The sequence below is a fragment of the Microcaecilia unicolor genome, chromosome 7, assembly GCF_901765095.1.
Source record: "Microcaecilia unicolor chromosome 7, aMicUni1.1, whole genome shotgun sequence".
In the NCBI taxonomy this organism is placed as follows: domain Eukaryota; kingdom Metazoa; phylum Chordata; class Amphibia; order Gymnophiona; family Siphonopidae; genus Microcaecilia; species Microcaecilia unicolor.
In genome coordinates this window covers 234,550,211-234,570,704 of record NC_044037.1, presented here as the reverse complement: position 1 = coordinate 234,570,704, position 20,494 = coordinate 234,550,211, and the positions used below count along the sequence as shown (strand labels likewise).

The window sequence follows — 20,494 nt, the reverse complement described above, 5'->3', positions numbered from 1 at the left end:
TTAAAGTCCCCTCCAGGGTGTCCGATTGAGAGTACAAAACAATCAGTGTTGGAACCTTTGTCTAAATTACTTGATTATTTTTTGAAACAGGAAGCCCATAAGGTGAAATCAAATCTACAGGATACTTCCCATTTTCAAGAGAGATCCAGACTATAGATGATATTCAGCCGGAACACTGGCTAGTTACGATGGATGTGGTATTGTTATATACGAAAATTCCCTAAGATGGAGCTGGCAAGTTATAAAAGAAACTTTGGAAAGAAGACAAGACAGGCAGAGCATTCCTACTGACTTTCTTATGAGTTTGGCTGAATTAGTTTTGAAACATAGTTATCTTCAATTCCAGGATAGCATCTTTGAACAAATTCACAGAATAGTGATGGGGGCCACTCTAGCACTGTCCATTGCAAAACTATATGTATCAAAGTTTGAAGATATATATGTTTATAGATCACCATGGAATCAATATATCACATGCTGGAAAAGATTTTTGGATGATGTATTTTTTGTGTGGACAGGAACAGAAGTTGAGTTAAAGGAATTCATGTATTGGTTAAATCACCAGAATGAAAGCTTGCAGTTTACTGTTTCATATCATCAACAGACTATTAATTTTTTGGATTATATTTTTAAGACCCCGCAGGGGATATGGACTACACTATATCAGAAGAGTACAGAATATAACAATTTATTATGTTATCACAGCTTCCACCAAAGAAAACTGCAAGATAGCCTGCCAATTAGTAAATTTCTGCGTCTTCAACGAGTGTGCTCATCTCTACAAGATTTTAAATATCAAGCACAACAGTTGACATTGCCTGTCAACCAGGGGATACCCTGATAATGTGATTAAGAAGGCTTGTAATCAGGCAAGACATGCACAGAGAGAATTATCATCATCAAACAAAAAACAAGATACACAACAAAAGATGACATGTATTACCATAATTAAAACTGTCTTCTGAAACTGCAGGATGTATTTATAAACACTGGTATATTACTGACTCTTTATTGATATCTGCAGAACCCCCAGTTATAGCTTTTAGGAAATGTAGATCAATTGGGGATCTGCTAAAGGGATATAAGATCCAGCAATGAGAGATTGATTCATTTCAACATAAAACGTGGACCGTGTCAATGGTGTTCATCATAAGTACATAAGTAATGCCACACTGGGAAAAGACCAAGGGTCCATCAAGCCTAGCATCCTGTCCATGACAGCGGCCAATCCAGGCCAAGGGCACTTGGCAAGCTTCCCAAATGTACAAACATTCTATACATGTTATTCCTGGAATTGTGGATTTTTCCCAAGTCCATTTAGTAGTGGTTTATGGACTTGTCCTTTAGGAAACCGTCTAACCCCTTTTTAAACTCTGTCAACAATAGAGGGACAGGAATGGTCCCCACCTAGCTCAGCGAGAGTCATTCAAGCTCGGGCTAATACTACCTGCAAGTCTAGCAATGTGGTGTATGCTATATAATGCTCTTGTGAGAAATTGTATATAGGCAGAACTAGTAGAAAGATGAAGATTAGCTTGAATGAGCATAAATTTAGAATACATACATAACAAATAGCCCCTATCATGGGACACTGGATTCAAATGAAACATACAGTTCAGGAGTTTAAATGGCGTATTATAGATCTAGTGACAGATGATGAGAGAGTGGGAGGCAATTTGGAGATAATCTTAAATATAAAAGAGCAACAGTGGATTTATGAGTTAAAATTCAGTAAATCCAGTAGGTTTGAATGAAGAACTTGATTGGTTCTCGCTGGTGTGATTTTACTGGCTAGGTCAGATGGCTGGGATATTTAAACACTCCCTATGAAGCCACCGCTGTATGTGAAAATATGTTCTGGTAAGCAGATAAAAGTAGGTATAGAACCACAGTTTGATTTTATAAATAGGCTGCTTGAGCTTGTATATTACATCTTATATTTTTACACAGAAATTGAAAATTAATAGACCACGATTTAGGTTACACCCATATAACAAAGACATATGGGATTGTAATACAAGGCACTATGCAGCATTAAAACCTGACTGCAGACTCAAGATTATTCTATCTTTCAAAGCAAAACCTATTATTTGCTGAAACTGCGACCTTGCATACAAACGTAGACTGCTGACAAGGGTCCCGGTGTGCTAGAATAACAAGGTTGTTATCAGCTGCGAGGACTCTGAAAGGAGTCCAGTTCCAGTCATGCTGGGACTGGGACGGGGAAGAGGTTTTCCTTTGAAATGTAATGATTCTTCTTCACTAATCCCTTCTAGACAAAAGGTTCGCCCTCTAGTGGTCAAAGCCCCAGTGAAAACACTAGCTAGGGAGAGTTACCTCATTTGCTTATTTCCGATCTGAGGAAGAAGGGCAACCTTTGAAAGCTAATCAAGAAATGTATTAAGTTATGTCCAATAAAAAAGGTATCATCTTATTTTCTTTTCCATGTTTTATTTTGCTTGATTTCTATAGTTAGGGAGAGAAACTACCAGTCCCAGAAACCACTTGGGCATCAGCAGGACTCTCAGGAACTGGAGGGGGAGGGGTGAATGATTGGGAAATGAGTTCTGATCCAGGGAATGAGCAGCAGCTGGGGGAAGCCAGGGTGAAGGAGGAGATGGAATGGGATATAGAGGAAGGAGGAGAAGAGAAAGAGGAGGAGTGCATGGAGGTTGAAGGGCTTGCTCAAACTTCCTCAGGAAAGGTAAAGGCTCTGGTGGCGGGTGTGTGGCCCAAGCTGTGTATACTTGGAGAGGAGAAAATAAACTATCTAAGGGTAGAAGATAGTGCTGATGAGGGGAGGCTACAATTGGGAGCAAGACAAAGATTTTCTGTTTGTGATATTCTGAGTTAAGATTGGACTGTGTTAATAAGCTGAATGTGGAAAAACTGAACTGATTCTTGCATTGTTGATGAGGAAACTGCTTGAAGATTAAGACGGTATTAAAAGGTGCTGAGAAAATAAAGACCTGTGGTTTTCAAGAACTATAAGACTGCTGAAGTTTTGTGTGTCCAAGTCGTGAGCTGATCCTGGGCGCAGGTCAGCTGGGGAGCGGTTAAACCAGGACAAGCAATGCAGCGAGGAGGTGGTTTGAAGCCCATACCGGGGAAATAGTCAGCCAAGCTAAGCAGGATTAGCTCTGGCCACCACGTGGAAGGGAGACCCAGCTCACACAGCATCGATGTCATGACCACAAGCCAAGGACTCTTGGAATTACCCTTGCAGCTGGACAGACGCTGTGGCTGGCAAATCGCACATTATTTATGAAACCTCATCTTCTTGTCAAGGTGACTCCTTCAATGTGGTGCCAGTGAGACAATCAATTGTCTCCTGCAGCCACAATATATGGGGTAAACAAAGTTATGTGTGCATCAACCCCAAAGCCAGAATGTACATCATTAGCACAGCTGCAACCCATGATTTCTGTATAAAAAGGGGCTCTTATCTGAGGCAAGAGGGATGCTGTGTTGACATTCCATCCAAGGAGCAGACTGTGCTGAAGCTGATTAAACTTCTGAGGAACACGCTGCTACCGGCTAAAAGTCTGCATCAGATTTGTATATGTGACACATATTTTTCTAGAAGTGATAAGTGTCAGGTACCCCCAAATAACATTCCAAAAAGGGTTGTATCTATATGCGCTCACAAATGTAGATGCAGCATATAGAATACTGCTAGGCAGGTAAATGGGACGCGCCTAGATTTTAGTCGCCATATATAGAATCCAGCCTTTTGTGTATAAGTTCTCTGTATAAATTAGAACAGCGAAAACAAAGAACTAATTTGTCCACTGAAATGGCAACGTGGTCGCCACTCAAACATCTCTTAGCCAGCAGATGCTGAAAATATTAGGCCTATTGGAATAGATTCTATATATCACACCTAAAAAAAATCTGCGCTGAAAAAAAATAAGCCTAGGCATATTCCATAAAGTATGCCTAAATTTAGGCGTACTTTATAGAATACACCTAAATTTAGGCACAGTTTATAGAATACACCAAGCGCCCGTCCACATGACTAAATTTAGCTGTGGGCAGTTATGCCAGGTTAAAACTTGGTATAAAGGCTGACGCCTAAATTAAGCGTAGACTGGTTGTATTCTATAACAATCCACATAGATTTTAGAAATGGCCACGACCACACCCCCCTTTTAACTTAGAATTTACACACGTCACGTTGCAGAATACGCTTAGACAGCTGTGCGCATAAATTCTAATTAATGCCAATTTGTGTCAATTGCATTTTAACTGGCAATTATCGGCGCTGATTGGCTTGTTAGCTAATAAGTTGCATGCGCAAATTCAGAATACCGGATTTGCACATGCAACTTAAGTCATGCTATATAGAATCCAGGTGATAATGTTTCTTTCCTCGTCAATTTTCTGAATCCTTATCTTTCCTTCCCAATTTTTAACATTTTTGCCAATATATACCTCTGTCATCTCATTTTGATCTTGTCTACTTCTGTATTTCTGCTGTTCAACACCTCTTCATGTATTCTTCTCTTCATCCCCAGCTTTTCACCACCATTCTCAGTCTTTAACCTCAAACTCCCCTCTTTTAACACTTCACTTTCTGTCTCTCACATTTTCAGATGGAGGGGGGATTATCAATGTAGGCTTCTGTTAAAATGGATTATTTTACCACTAACTTATGCTATTTTAGCACAAGTCCCATTTTATACAGAGACCTAGTTGTAAATAACCCAGTTTTTTTTTTTTTTACTATAATCTTTATTCAACCATCAACTGAATAATCCAAACTGTAGCAAAAACAAATACAAATGATTTTTTGTATAGAAACCTCCTAAAGAGAAAAACAACCTCAAAAAGGAAACAGAACTTAATCGCACCACAGGAGCTCACCACCCGCCCACCCCACCTCCTATATACCAAATACAAAAACAAATATCAAATACAAAGGGACACTATCAAGTAATAGTGAGGTCTAGGGCCATAGGAACTGGAGCCCACAATACCTCATGTTGGCTTTTCCTTCCTCTCAAGGAGGGCACAATCTATCATGTCTACATAACTCCCCACAGACAGACATCCATCCCCCTATAGTAGGGACTACATCCAATCTCCTAGTGCCAATATCAAAACCAGTTTTTCAAGGTCAGTGTTCAGCGGATCCCCCCCAAACATCCCAAGCAGACAGACTTCTGGGTTCAGCTGCCAAGGCACAGCAAAATATGCAACAAGATATTCCCATATAGCAGATCAGTATTGCTGAACCATAGGACAGGACCGCCACATATGTTAGACGTTCCCTTGCAATCCACACCACCTCCAGCAAAGGCCCTCTTAATGTTGTCCAGAAGAGACTCTTGCTTGCATAGTAGGTATCCAATATAACCTGTGCAACAGTCGATACTGGAGCTGCTTATAGGCAGCTACGGAAGAACATTTATTAGCATATACATGGACCATGTCCCAATATATGTCCCCCTCAGGCTCCCCAAACCATGCCTCCCAGGCTTCCCCATGATCCCGTTTAGCAAGGCAGCGTACATGAAGCAAAGCACTATACACCTGGGAGAGAAGCTTCCCTCCCTCCTCCCCTTTCAATAGAATTACCTCAAAAGGGGCTGCATCTCTATGCAAGTGTCTAACTGCATCTCGACCCAACAAGTCCCTCAAATGAAAATGTTGAAAAAAGAAGATTCATACCTATAGCAGATCTTGCAACTGCTGATGAGAAATCAAAAGCCCCTGTGCGAACAAATCTACACAACAAGTGAAGCCCAGCACCTCAAGCCTACCAAGCAAGGAGCTAAAATGTTTGGTGGAAAATGGAGTATAGTCTCGCAGATGACTTAGGGGATGCAGGGAACCAGAAATATTTAGATCCTTATGACAGGAGTCCCATTGCATCATTTGCGGGCACAGAAACAAATGTCCCACTGCCAGAAGACCTTGGATCCCCCTCTGGAGTCTGCACCAGCACTGTACCATGTGAAGCTTCAAAAATCTCCTGCTCACCCAAATAGGTCCGCTCTGTAAGTACTCAATAATTATGCAGAGGTTGGTCATGATAATCCTTAAGTGCCTTAAGCACAGCAGCTTGATAGTAAGTTTTTAGATTTAGGAGACCCATTCCCCCCTGATTCACTGGTTGCATTAGTCTTTGAACACCCACCCATGCTCTCTTCCCCTGTCATAGAAATGCTGAAAGCATTCTATTCCACTTAGCAAAGAAAGCCTGAGGGACAACAATGGGCAACTATGCAAAGAAAAAAAAAATAAATCTAGGGAGAACCATCATCTTCACCGTAGCAACCTGCCTTCACCATGAAAGCGTCAATTTCTCCTAATGTTCCAAATCTTTCTGAACTTTGGCCAATAATGGGGCATAGTTGAGAGGGTACAGGTTCACCACCTACGCAGATAGTTGAATCCCCAAGTAGCAAAACCCCTTAGTAGCCAATTGAAATGGAAATCCCAGCGTCTCTACTCTGGTGTTAAACAGTAAAGCTTCCATTTTGTCAGCATTCATTTTGAAACCCAAATGGGAAGCAAACAAAAATTTCCTCCAGCAATGGAGGCCCTGGAGTTCCCTACAAAAAGATATCATCCACATATAGAAGGATTTTGTGGGAGAGGTCCCCAACAGAAATTGGAGCTATGTGTGGATTATTATGAATAGCCATTTCCAACAGTTCTATAACCAAATCAAACAAGAGGGGACATGGGACACCCATGCATCACTCCCCTATGTAACAAAAAGTAATCTGACTGAAAGCCATTGACTAAAAGTTTACTACTAGGTTGGATGTACAAACTATGAACCCAATGGACAAATCGACCCCCCAACTCCATTATATACAGCACCTTGAAGAGAAAGTGTCACTTCACCCCGGTTAAATGCTTTCTCAGCATCCATGCCACCGCTTGGGTCTGAGACCGCTGCAAGTAATCAATAAGATTAATAGCTCTACACACATTGTCCCCTAACACCCGTCCTTTAACAAAACCCATTTGATCTGCCCCAATCAACTCAGGCAATTTAGTTTCCAACCTGATGGGCAATACCATAGCAAATATTTTCATATCCACATTCAACAATGCTATAGGGTGACAACTCAAACAGTGCACTGGATTTTTCCCAGGTTTAGGCAACACCACCACCTGTAACTTATACAATGACACAGGCAGCTGCCTACCCTGCAGCACTGTATTAAATACCTGGGCGAGGAAGAAAGCCATTTCCTCCGGCAAGGCCTTATAAAACTCTAGAGGAAATCCATACTTCCCTGGGGCCGTCCCCGTAGCCATCCCCTTAATTCAAGTTTGGACTTCAGAGGCAAGAATATCCCTCCCTAACCATTCTTGGGCCTTCATAGAGAGACAAGGCAGGTTCAGAGAAGATAAGTTGTCCCGGATGTCCTCAGGTGAGGAACTCACCTCTGCCGCATAAAGCCTCTCATAAAATGATTGAAATGCTGCTTCAATTTCTGAATTCTTAACCACCTGTCTTCTAGGGAGGGACTTCAAGCCAACCAATCCACCTGTCCATTCTTTTCTTCTTGAGCTGCCAAAGGAACAATTTTCCCACCTTGTTCCATATACTGAGCTTTTGCACACTGCACGAGATATTCCATATGCTACAAATTCAAAATAGTCAGTTCTCTACGCTTGGCCCACAAATAAGAGAGGCGTTTTGTACCTCTCTTCAGTTTATGTTGAGCCTACAGCCCCTCAATGGCCTCCAAAAGTGTTTTCCTAGCAGCCTCCCACTGTTTTTTCTCCTGAGATCCTTTCTGTATGAGCAAGCCCCAAAGATACACTTTCCCCGCATCCCAAAGGGTTCCTACGCTAGTTTCCTCAGTATCATTTATGTGCATATAGTTCGCCCATCACTCTTGTAACCGCCCCTGTATATTCTCCCGCAAGAGCATATTAATATTGGCCATCAGGTTTGAGACCCTGCTGCAGCTGGGGCAAGATATAGGCGCACCACCACCAGCGCATGGTCCAAAATACAAATAGAACCTATCTTCAAAACCGACCACTGATGAACTTGCGTTGTCATGCCAAAAAGATAGTCCAGTCTTGAGTAGGATTGAAATTGGGCAGAAAAATAAGAATAGTCCACAGCGCCACACATCCAAGAGGCCCCACTCCTGAACAACTGCTCTCAAATCTTTACCCTTCAAAAAGTCCTGCCTTTTATCAGCTCTGAATCAATCCAAACTATCCAAGCAACAATTAATATCCTCCCCAACAATATAAATTCCCACAAACGTGGGCACGAATTGCTGAAAAAGTGGTTGGAAAAACCCCATTTTAAGCCCTGTAGGGGCATATATATTTAGAATCTAAATTTCATTATCATCAATTCTACCATCACCCATACCCACACCATCCCTCAGAATCAAAATCACCACCCCCTCGCTTCTTAGAGCCTCCATAGGAACAGTAAACCTGCCCCTAGCTGCCAGTATTCAACTTAGCTACTTCGGCCTCAGTCAACTTGGTCTCTTGCAGCAGCACTATGTCCACCCTAGAATCTATCAGATGTTTCAGTACACGCTTGCGCATAATGGGACTGTTAATACCTCCCACATTATAACTGGCTACATTAAACCTGTTTATGATGTTAATAGAAGCAACAAATAAAGGCTCTCACTTAATCTCCCACACACACTACCCCTTACAATCTCTCAATCCACCATCTTGCTCTCCCACCTAGCTCTGCTCTATGCAGCTCCTTCTGAGTCCCCGCCCCTCCCCCCAAATTTTAACAATAAACCCCTGCGATCCATAACTGGAGGAGCCAGAAACCAACCACATTGGAAACCCAAACCACATACCCCTCGTCTTGCCCAACCTCCCCCCAAATCTGTCCCCCCCCCACCTCTCAACCCTTCTCCACCCAGCCCCCATACCCCCTCTCCCCATACACATACAGAACCACCATGTGCACTCCCGCTCCCCCCAATCCACTTACTCCGCCACAATACCCATCTCACATACTCAGATACGCTTCCACACACCAAACCCAGACCCCTCATCCACACAAAACCATTCATATAGTCCATTCATCAACTTTGGTTAAGTGACTACAGAGCCATTCCAATCTGCTGCCACCAATCCACTGTCCTGGACATCTTTGTCTTTCTCTGATGAATCAACAGTGGTCTCCACCGCTGACTCAGGTCTACCGGAGGTTCTGTGCTTATCAGGAAGATTTCCAGGCTGCACAGTTGATTTAGCGAGCAGCTACTGCCGCTTCCTGACAGCCTGACTGTGCCAGGAATACTGGGGCCCTTACGTTTAAGCACTGATGACAACTGTAACTTCCCCAAGCCCACCTGCTTAGATCAGGGCTCTGAACCATGAGTAACCGAAGGGGCTGGATTGGGCCCGTCCAGGGCCTTAAGAAAGGCCTTAGCATCCTTTGGAGTGTTCAAAAAGGTTCTTCTTGCTGCATGTCACAAGTAGGCGTGCAGAAAAACACATCCCCAACTGCAGCCTTTTCTCTTGTAGTTCTTTTTATAGGGCCACAACTCCTTTCTTTTCTTCACTGTAACCAGACTCATATCTGAAATATGCCTCCGAGGGCCCTGAGAGTTAAATTACTCCGCTACAGGAAACTAACTGGTTCTGAAAAAAAAGCGAGACAGGACAAATTGTGTTTGTATGGTAATGCAAAGCTGCAGATCTGAAAAAATCTTTGCCACAGGAGCAAAGAGCTCAAACACCCACATGATCTTTCAGTATCTCTGCAGAGCATGTTGTTGTCTGTCTGCTGCTATCTCTGATTTTAAGATTTTGGATGCCACACTGACCAGGTTTCGGAGCCCCGAACAACTTCAAAATCTGTCTCATCTTTATCAATTTTATCAAACAGGGTAAATACTAATTATCACCATATCTTAAAAAAAAAGTTAAAAGTATCCTATTTGCACAAGTGTTTGCAGAGGGAGTTTATAGTGGTTTTATGTTTACTTGGAGACTGAAATACTTTGTATTAATATGACTTTATTTGTACTTTTGTGTAATTGAACTGTTTTATTAAGTCTGGTGTTTTGTGTACTCTAATTAGAATGTAAAATGGCTGAATTATAAATTATTTCAAATCAAAAATACATTCATTTACTTACTTCTCCAGCAGTTTTGAAAGCAGTTGAGTAAATATGATAGTCATGTTACAGAAACTGACCTATATTTGTTTCCAAAATTTGGGCTATTCTTTTTCACATAATCCCAAATGTAGTGGGCTCTCAATACAAAATTATCAGAGCACCAATAAAGTAGATTATTGTTATAATTGTTTGTTAAGGCAAAAATGGATAGCTCTAGCATATAAAACAAATTATTATTTGGGGAGACAAGGTTTCCTTTTCTTATAACTTTGCTCTGTTACAAAGGCTAGTCATTGAATTATTCAGTACCACAGTCCTAAATTGACTCAAATGAACTGCAAGTCTACTTATTATTTAAAGCTAGTTTTAGGAAAATACAAATTGCTAACTTACCCCCCCCCCCCCCTCTTTACAAAGCCGTGCTAGTGGCTGCCAAGCAGAATTGCTGACACAGTCCATTCAAAGTGAGTGAGCTGGCAGTACCATACCGCCAGCTGCTAGTGCGGCTTTGTAAAGGGGGGGGGGGATTAATGCTAAATCATACATGTACATTTATTTTTTTTAAGTCTTAGAACATGAATGTGCAGTCAAGAATGATATCCAACCCAGTCTAAAGCAGCTGAAGATCATATACTTAAATAAGTGATAAATATAAGAAAGTTTCAATTTATTTAACATTTTAACTAATGCTATTCCTTACCTTCTGTAAAACAAGCTTCTGGTTCAAGGGATTCTTGTGGTTCAGTCTCTGCTGGTTCTCCTTCGCCTTCTTCTCCAGGGAGTTTAATATTAATTGTGCTGCCTTCAGAAGAGCTCAACATATTTTGCTTCTGCAAATAAACCCCACCCCCATATCACACTTTGTTTATTATTATGGTAATGTTGAAAACACATCATATTTATACACATACTAGAGTTAACCATTCATATCCGTGCTCCACAGAGTTTTGGATTTATGAGAAATAAAAATGCAATGTCAATTTTTTTTTTTACCATAGATAAGGTCACAAGATTAGAAACATTATCCAACTTTCATTTTTTTTCTTGTAAAAAACAAACTTTAGTCATACAAACAAATCCCGATGACAACGGTCCATCTTGTCCAAACCAACACACATAATACTGTAGTGAAAGTGCTTTCTCATTACAAATGGGTGAACTACATGTTATTCTGAGTTACTTAATCTTTGAAGGATAATAGACTTGACAACATCATACCAGGCTTTTCTTCCAATATTGTGACCAAACCAATAGTAAACTGAGCACAAAAATATTCTCATGTCCATTACAAGTAAGACTATTAAAAAGCATGAGTTGAAAAGGCTTATGGTACACCTCCTTACAGCAGCAATATTTTCTGACATGAAAATATATATTACCAATCATTTATGAATGGTTTCCAAACATTTGCATTTTCACAACAGATGTACACTGAGTTGCTTTACAGCCATAGCTGCTAGATTGCATTCTTTTAAGGCAATGCACATTATCATGTTGTGCATTTTGAAACTACTTGTTACTGTGGCATGCATACTTGTCCACTCTTATGAAATAAAAATGATACATTCCATAGATTTTTTTTGTTTTTTTAACATTAACTTTGAATGGTGGGAATACAACTATGTACTTTGAACCATTCAATCAAAATCGGATTGTGCCAGAATAACATTTTTATATTAATTCTATTTGAAGGTATATGTGGGAACACTGTATGTACATTCAAGGCCAAGTATGAGTACCAATCATAATCAAAGTAGTTTTGATCATTCAAACAATGTTTTCACAATGTAATGTATAGCATCAGTAATGGCAAATGTACAACAATGCGTTCATCATTTCGCTTATGACAACTTAAATGGGGATGGATGTTTTGTGGCAGTATTTGAAGATATTTTCTTTACTTTGTTCACACAGTTAAATAGACTATAAATCAGTGCCTTCACTTGTTAAGAATAGTCCACTATTTATCTTCTTTTATTTCCAGAGTGGTTTTTTTTTAAATCTTCACAAGAAGAAAGAGTCTACCTACAATGGAGACTAAGATGTTTTTAAAATCTGGAATGTGGAATCAAAATACAAATAACTCATCATTATGTCTAAATGATGAATAGGAGGAATAAAGATTCTAATTTATGTATTTTAGAAGATCTAAGGGATAACAAAACTATGTAAGCCACTTTGAGCCTGCAAATAGGTGGGAAAATGTGGGATACAAATGCAATAAATAAATAAAAATAAATAATTACAGCATGCGCTTCCAAAACTGATTGACAAAAAGAAGGTTCAAAATATGTTGCAAAGTTGTTTTAGCAAGTTGATATACAACAATGTTTCCCTGTAATAGCTTAAAATAATTAAATATTTAGGTAAAGGATATTGTATTCCTTAGATAATAATAATATTATGTGAAAGACATACAGATTCATGTAAATGGTTATGCAAAGTTTAATATAAATAAGGCTTACTGTGTATGCATATATCCTTGGTATATCCTGTAGAACAAATTAAGGGGCCTTTCTACAAAGCTGCAGCAAAAAGTGGCTTTAGTGTATACTTACGCGGGTCTTTATCGTGCGCTAAGGCCACTTTTTCTGAGGCCAGAAAATGTCTGATTTTCTATTTTGAACATTAATGGTCATGCATCAATGTTCAATTATCAGACCTTAATATATATTTTCTCAACAACTTCAGATATAAATATATACCAATATAATTGTACCACGTCTGCAGTTTCTCTCAATTTCAAACATTAACTATTTAAGTAGTAAAGGACTATCAGAGGTGGACTTCCTTAAGAGACAAATCTCCCACTTGTGTAGAAAGTAGGTGATATACCTAGTTCATCATCGGTCCAAAATTAAATTTTGAAAATCTTTTTTGAACGTTATCACTTCTTATAACTTCTTTAGAGTAACTTTATAGTAAATGAAAAAGTTACTTTAAAGAAGTTATAAAAAGTGATAACATTAAAAAAAGATTTTCTAAAAAAGGTTTTCAAAAAATGTATTCTGGACTGATGAGGAATTAGGTGTATCACCTATTTCCTACACAAGTGAGAGGTTCGTCTCTTAAGGAAGTCCACCTCTGATGGTCCTTTATTACTTAAATAGTTAATGTTTGAAATTGAGAGAAACTGCAGACATGGTACAATTATAATGGCATGCATTAATGTTGTCATTATTAGTGCATATATCACAAAAAACGTTCTTCCTTTAAAATATTTAATTTCTTTTATTACAATACATATATCACATAAAGCCACTTATGCTGTGTAAGTTCCGGAACTTGCCCAGTCACACCCTTCACTTCACCACCCATTCACATAAACCTTGTGTGGGCACATTTCTATATATCCACAATCTGTGTACATGCTCCCCAATTGTTGTTTCCTCAATTTCAAATCTTCCACTTGTGTCTTAGATATTGTCCTTAAAGGTTCAAATTATAGTCCTTATAAATCATAAAAATCTTCTAAATCACATCAAGCAGGAGCACAGTGTTCACACAAAGTCTCTCCAGCACTCTTCTTGGAGTAGTGTTAGTTTCAGCAGAGTGATCAGTGCAGTGTGTCAAGGGCTTCCTGGAATTTACATTCTGTTTCCAGACTTTAAGCACCTTCTAACTCTTCACACCTTCTCTCTTTTGTTCCTCCATGCAAGAGACCGCATTTCGAACACTCCTTCTTCAGGAGGAACATTTCCCTTAGGAATCATGAGTCCAGCACAGGACCCTTATTAGTGCATAGCCATTATCGCATGGGCCCTTATCACCAACCATTTTGAAGGCGGTAAGAGTTCACACACTAATCAGTTAGCGCAAGGGAATGCTGGCATGCTAGCTGATTAGCATAGCCATGCCCACTCTCCTCACCTCAGACATACCCCCTCAGCAAAAAAAAATAAATTTTTTTAACATGCAGCTTACACACATACATTTCAAAATAACTGCAGGATTCCTCAGTGCACCCCATGGGAAACCCTTTAACGCTGCAGTAAGCACACGTTAGTGCTTACCACAGCTTTGTAAAAGGACCCATAAATTAACTCATCATATTTGGTCTACAGCAGTACCGTATAGCATATTGTACTATTTGGCTGAATACAAATAATGAAAAATATTATTCAGCCAAATACATACTGAATACGAATAATGGGCATTGAGCTTTTTATAAATAATAAAAGAAGCAACATGATATCAGAGATCAAGTTTTTATTTCAGTAGGATTTAGCACAGTACAGCCCCGGATTATTCGTATTTGAATTTAAATCGCTATTCAGCCGAATACAAATAATGTATTCAGAGATATATCGAACTGAATACAAATACTTGGTACAGCCCTGATTTGGTCACCTACAAGCTGATTTACTAATGAATGAGGCCATTGTGAGCAAACGTTTGCTGTGTATGCAAAAATCTCAAAAAGCTTTCATGTAAAGGTTTGTACATTAAAAAAGGCTAAGGCTGGGAACATCACATGATGCTGTTAGAAGGTCTCAGAGCTGTCAGACAAATATCAAAATATTTTTTTGCTTTCGATATTCAGCTAGCAGCAGCAAGCACTGTTGGGCAAATTAGACCCAGATGTCCATGCTAGGCCATGTACGGGCAATGGCTTTGAATAACTAGGGTCAGCTGCAGACTGTAAGAGTGCAGGTGAAAGGGGATCCGGGAAGGCACGAAGAAAGGGGGTGCAGGGAACCGGGGAACCCCAACGGGGCAGATTTCATGTGCACAACACCCACATTCAGAAGGCTGGGCTACCAGAGGTAGAGAGGTTGGCCAGGTTAAGGAAGAAGGGGAGGAACTACCAGTCCCAGAATCCTTCACTTCCCCACCTGGCTGTGCAAGAGTTAGGGGAGGAGATAGAAGATTGGGAAATGGTCTCTGAGGAAGGTGATGAGGGCCAGCTGGAGAGGTTGGGTAGGGTTACCATACGTCCGGATTTCCCCGGACATGTCCTCTTTTTGAGGGCATGTCCGGGGCGTCCGGCGGATTTTGCCCGCGCCCACGTTTGTCCGGATTTCTGGACAAACGTGGGCGCGGGTGCGAGCAGGCGCGTGCGTGCAGTGGGCGTGTGATCGGCGCCGTGGGTCTGGTGACCTGGTCTGCCGTCCCCTCCCCTTCCTTACCATGTTCCCTGGTGGTCTAGTGACGTCTTCGGGGCAGGAAAGAGCCCCCTCTTTCCTGCCCGGAGTGCTGCCTCCCCTGTCTATCATCTTTCTCGGTCTGGCTGGGGATTCAAAATGGCCGCCGAGAGTTGAACTCTCGCGAGGCCGCTTCAACTCTCGGTGGCCATTTTGAATCCCCAGCCATACCGAAGAGGAGGATGCAGCAGGCAAGGGCAGGCAGCGCTCCGGGCAGGAAAGAGGGGGCTCTTTCCTGCCCCGAAGAGAAGACTCTACTAGACCACCAGTAAGTGAGGGGGGGGTATGTGATGGGGGGGAGGGGACTATGTGACGGGGGGGGAATAGGGGCGGAACCCGGACCTGAAGGGGGCGTGGTGGGGGCGGGACATGAGGCGTGGCGGGGGCGGGGTAGGGGGCGTGACATGTGTCCTCTTTTTCAGAGGACACAAAATGGTAACCCTAAGGTTGGGGGCGGGGGAAGTTGAAGAGGAGGATAAAATGGAGATTACTGAAGGACTAGAGGAGGAACAGGTGGAGATTGGAGCTCTGGCTCAAACCCGAAAAGCTGCTGTAAGAGGGTGGCTAGCCTTGTCTCGGAGAGACTGGTGGAAGACCGGAGGAGAGAGGCTGAGGCGCTGGGGGAGATCTCTACTAAAGAGGAAACAGGTGCAGCCCCTGGGAGAGAAAGAGGGCTGGGCACAATTGAAACCCCAGCCTGAACCAGGTGGGAACGAAGCTGTGTAACTGTGCTGTAAGAAGGTGCAAGAAAGACTGTGTAAACGGTTTTCATACTGAAAAGGTCTGTGCTGCAACCTACCAAGCTACTGTGTTTTTTTTCTGATAATGTACTGTTCCCTAAGAGAAGTAATCTTGGGTAAAGTGAAGTGAAATTATATGGACTGTTTTGAACCTGACTTGTGCTTTGGGCAGCAAGCCCTAAACAACCTGGAGTTAAGGTGTTCCTGGGCATTTATGTTGACTTGAAGCAAGAAAATAAAAGCTCTTACTTATAAATGTTGTGCTTTGAATGTGCCTCTGTGAAAGGAACGGAGGGACGAAGAAGTCCTGGAAGTCCTCAGGGCCTGGAGCTGAGACTCAGAGCAGCCAGATTGCTGTGGAGCGAGGCAACCGCTGTGTGAAGGAGAAGGCAGCTAAGCAGGGTCAAGCCTGGCTGGGTCCTGGAAGGGTGACCCAGCTACAAGACCCAGAAATTACGCAGGTGCCAGCCCATGTTCAGTGCCAATACAGTTCTATCTGCTCAGTAAGGTATTCACATGAACCAGGACTTGTAGCCACCAACTCAAAGAGAGTGCTTAAAACAGTTCACACCAGTATAATATAATAGAAATTTTTTATGTATGTAGAGTACCCTCAGATATTTACCACTATTACTGCAGTCAATAATGCTGCTACAAAGTGGCATAGCACTTCTTTCATCAGGTAACTCTAACAAATTTTTTGGGAGGAGCAACATATGCTCATTTTTTTATGCTTCCCAATCACCTCAGTGCTATAAAATCGCTTATCACTTTTAAAATTGTTTATACTAGGTGAAAACTGTGCACTTATCTCTTAAGTTCTTGCCTCCCTGGCAGAACTATCTTGCCTTGCTGAAACATTCATCAGTTGCCTTCCCCTGAAACCGCCCGACTCCGCGGGGTTTCAATCACTTTCCTCAGGGACAAGGGTTAAGGCTGCATAATTCTTTTCTTCCTCATTCTTTTTTCTCTCAAGCAATCAACAAGACAAAGCAAGATGAAAGAAGTGCTATGCCACTTTGTAGCAGCATTATTGACTGCAGTAATAGTGGTAAATATCTGAGGGTACTCTACATACATAAAAAATTTCTATTATATTATACTGGTATGAACTGTTTTAAGCACTCTCTTTGAGTTGGTGGCTACAAGTCCTGGTTCGTGTGTATATGTTATTGAATGTTGCCAGAGACACTGATATTGTGGATTCGTTTTCAGTAAGGTATTCAGACATTGGCACTTGAATATGGTGCCTATCACATATCTGATGGCTCTGTCCAGACTCCGTCCCAGACCACCCCAGCACTAACCAGACAGTGCCATAGTAATTAGAGGAGATATTCAGCACCACTGTCCAATTAAGTATGCTGAATTACAGAATTGACACAGGGATGGGGGACCTGCGGTAAACCACAGAAATCCACGGAATTTTTTTTACCTCATTTACCGTGGGTGTAGGAGCAAAACTTACAGGTACAGTCCAGCATCTTCTCCTTCCTTCCTTCCTTCTCCCCTCCCTCCCCACCCCATAGCATCTTTCTACCCTAAACCTCCTTGGCAAAGAGGATCCCCCACATGCCTACTCTAGGGCCTTCCCTCCTCTGTCAGTTCCCATTTTCTGACATAACTTCCTGTTTTGCAAAACGGGAAGTTATATTCAGGAGGAGGGAGCTGGCAGAGGAGGGAAGGCCCCGGAGTAGGCATGTGGGGGATCTTCACCGTGAAAACAAAATGCTGGACCCACACCGAGGAAGGGGGACACCACTGGAGGGAGGGCAAGCTGGAGCTGAAGGGGACAGAGGCAGTGCTGGAGGGAGAAGCTGAAGGGGACAGAGACAGAGCTGGAGGGAGGGAAGGGAGAGACTTAGATGATGGGGACAGAGACAGTGCTGGAGGGAAGGCTATAGATGGTAGGGACAGAGACAGCAGTGGAAGGAAGGAAGGGCTGGAGCTGAAGGAGACAGAGGCAGTACTGGAGGGAAGGGAAGGCTGGAGCTGAAGGAGACAGAGGCAGCGCTGGAAGAAGGAGGGTTGGAGCTGAAGGGAACAGAGGCAGCGCTGTAGGGAGGGAGGGTGAGGTGCTGTATATGGATGGTATATGGACACAGAGGAGACAATGCCAGACATGGAGGGGGAATATGGACAAAGAGGGATGATGCTAGACATGGGGGAGAATAGGAACATAGAAGGGAGATGCTGGACTTGGAGGGCATAGGGAAACAGAAGAGTGATGCTGGACACAGGGGGAGGGGATAGGGATATAGAGTGGTGATGATGAATGCAGGGAGATGAACAGGGAGAAGGGAGACACTGGACAGGGAAGAATAGGGGACACAGAGAAGGGAGATGCTGAACATGGGGAAAGATAGGTACACAGAGATGGAAGATGGATGGTGAGCACAAAGAAGAAATATCAAATGGGCAGGAGACCCTGGTGAGTTAAAATGACAGAAGGAAACAGAAATCGGAGCCTGGGACCAACATAATTTGAAATTTTAAAACAACATATACAACTTAAGATTTTATTAGAACATTAAAGCGAATGCTACATACCTGTAGAAGGTATTCTCCGAGGACAGCAGACTGATTGTTCTCACTGATGGGTGACGTCCACGGCAGCCCCTCCAATCGGAATCTTCACTAGCAAAAGCCTTTGCTAGCCCTCGCGCGCCGCGCATGTGCGGCCATCTTCCCGCCCGAAACCGGCTCGTGCCGGCCAGTCTCATATGTAGCAAGACAAAGAGAAGGGAAGACACAACTCCAAAGGGGAGGCGGGCAGGTTTGTGAGAACAATCAGCCTGCTGTCCTCGGAGAATACCTTCTACAGGTATGTAGCATTCGCTTTCTCCGAGGACAAGCAGGCTGCTTGTTCTCACTGATGGGGTATCCCTAGCCCCCAGGCTCACTCAAAACAACAACCATGGTCAATTGGGCCTCGCAACGGCGAGGACATAACTGAGATTGACCTAACAATTTATCCAACTAACTGAGAGTGCAGCCTGGAACAGAATAAACATGGGCCTAGGGGGGTGGAGTTGGATTCTAAACCCCGAACAGATTCTGAAGCACGACTGCCCGAACCGACTGTCGCGTCGGGTATCCTGCTGCAGGCAGTACTGAGATGTGAATGTGTGGACAGATGACCACATCGCAGCTTTGCAAATCTCTTCAATAGTGGCTGACTTCAAGTGGGCTACCGACGCTGCCATGGCTTTAACATTATGAGCCGTGACATGACCCTCAAGAGCCAGCCCAGCCTGGGCGTAAGTGAAGGAAATGCAATCTGCTAGCCAATTGGATATGGTGCGTTTCCCCACAGCCACTCCCCTCCTGTTGGGATCAAAAGAAACAAACAATTGGGCGGACTGTCTGTTGGGCTGTGTCCGCTCCAGATAGAAGGCCAATGCTCTCTTGCAGTCCAATGTGTGCAGCTGACGTTCAGCAGGGCAGGAATGAGGCGGGGAAAGAATGTTGGCAAGACAATTGACTGGTTCAGATGGAACTCCGACACAACCTTCGGCAAGAACTTAGTGGTGAGTGCGGAGGACTACTCTGTTATGATGAAATTTGGTGTAAGGAGCCTGGGCTACCAGGGCCTGAAGCTCACTGACCCTACGAGCTGAAGTAACTGCCACCAAGAAAATGACCTTCCACGTCAAGTACTTCAGATGGCAGGAGTTCAGTGGCTCAAAAGGAGGTTTCATCAGCTGGGTGAGAACGACATTGAGATCCCATGACACTGTAGGAGGCTTGACAGGGGGCTTTGACAAAAGCAAACCTCTCATGAAGCGAACAACTAAAGGCTGTGCTGAGATCGGCTTACCTTCCACACGGTAATGGTATGCACTGATTGCACTAAGGTGAACCCTTACAGAGTTGGTCTTGAGACCAGACTCAGACAAGTGCAGAAGGTATTCAAGCAGGGTCTGTGTAGGACAAGAGCGAGGATCTAGGGCCTTGCTGTCACACCAGACAGCAAACCTCCTCCATAGAAAGAAGTAACTCCTCAGTGAAATCTTTCCTGGAAGCAAGCAAGATGCGGGAGACACCCTCTGACAGACCCAAAGAGGCAAAGTCTACGCTCTCAACATCCAGGCCGTGAGAGCCAGAGACTGGAGGTTGGGATGCAGAAGCGCCCCCTCGTCCTGTGTGATGAGGGTCGGAAAACACTCCAATCTCCACGGTTCTTCAGAGGACAACTCCAGAAGAAGAGGAAACCAGATCTGACGCGGCCAAAAAGGAGCAATCAGAATCATGGTGCCTCGGTCTTGCTTGAGTTTCAACAAAGTCTTCCCCACCAGAGGTATGGGAGGATAAGCATACAGCAGACCCTCCCCCCAGTCCAGGAGGAAGGCATCCGATGCCAGTCTGCCGTGGGCCTGAAGCCTGGAACAGAACTGAGGGACTTTGTGGTTGGCTCGAGATGCGAAGAGATCTACCAAGGGGTGCCCACACCTGGAAGATCTGTCGCACTACACAGGAATTGAGCGACCACTCATGAGGTTGCATGCTCAACCTGTCG

The 20,494-nt window shown here is 42.9% G+C and overlaps 1 protein-coding gene across 1 annotated transcript in view; it reads right to left on the bottom strand.

The window, feature by feature from the left end:
- The window catches only part of LOC115473687 (sodium channel protein type 2 subunit alpha-like), a 381,519-nt gene that overhangs the window by 113,344 nt on the left and 247,681 nt on the right, over nucleotides 1-20,494 (bottom strand). The window contains exon 19 of the mRNA XM_030208710.1: nucleotides 10,792-10,921. Coding sequence (XP_030064570.1) covers nucleotides 10,792-10,921 — 130 coding nt within the window. The remainder of the gene's footprint in view (nucleotides 1-10,791; nucleotides 10,922-20,494) is intronic.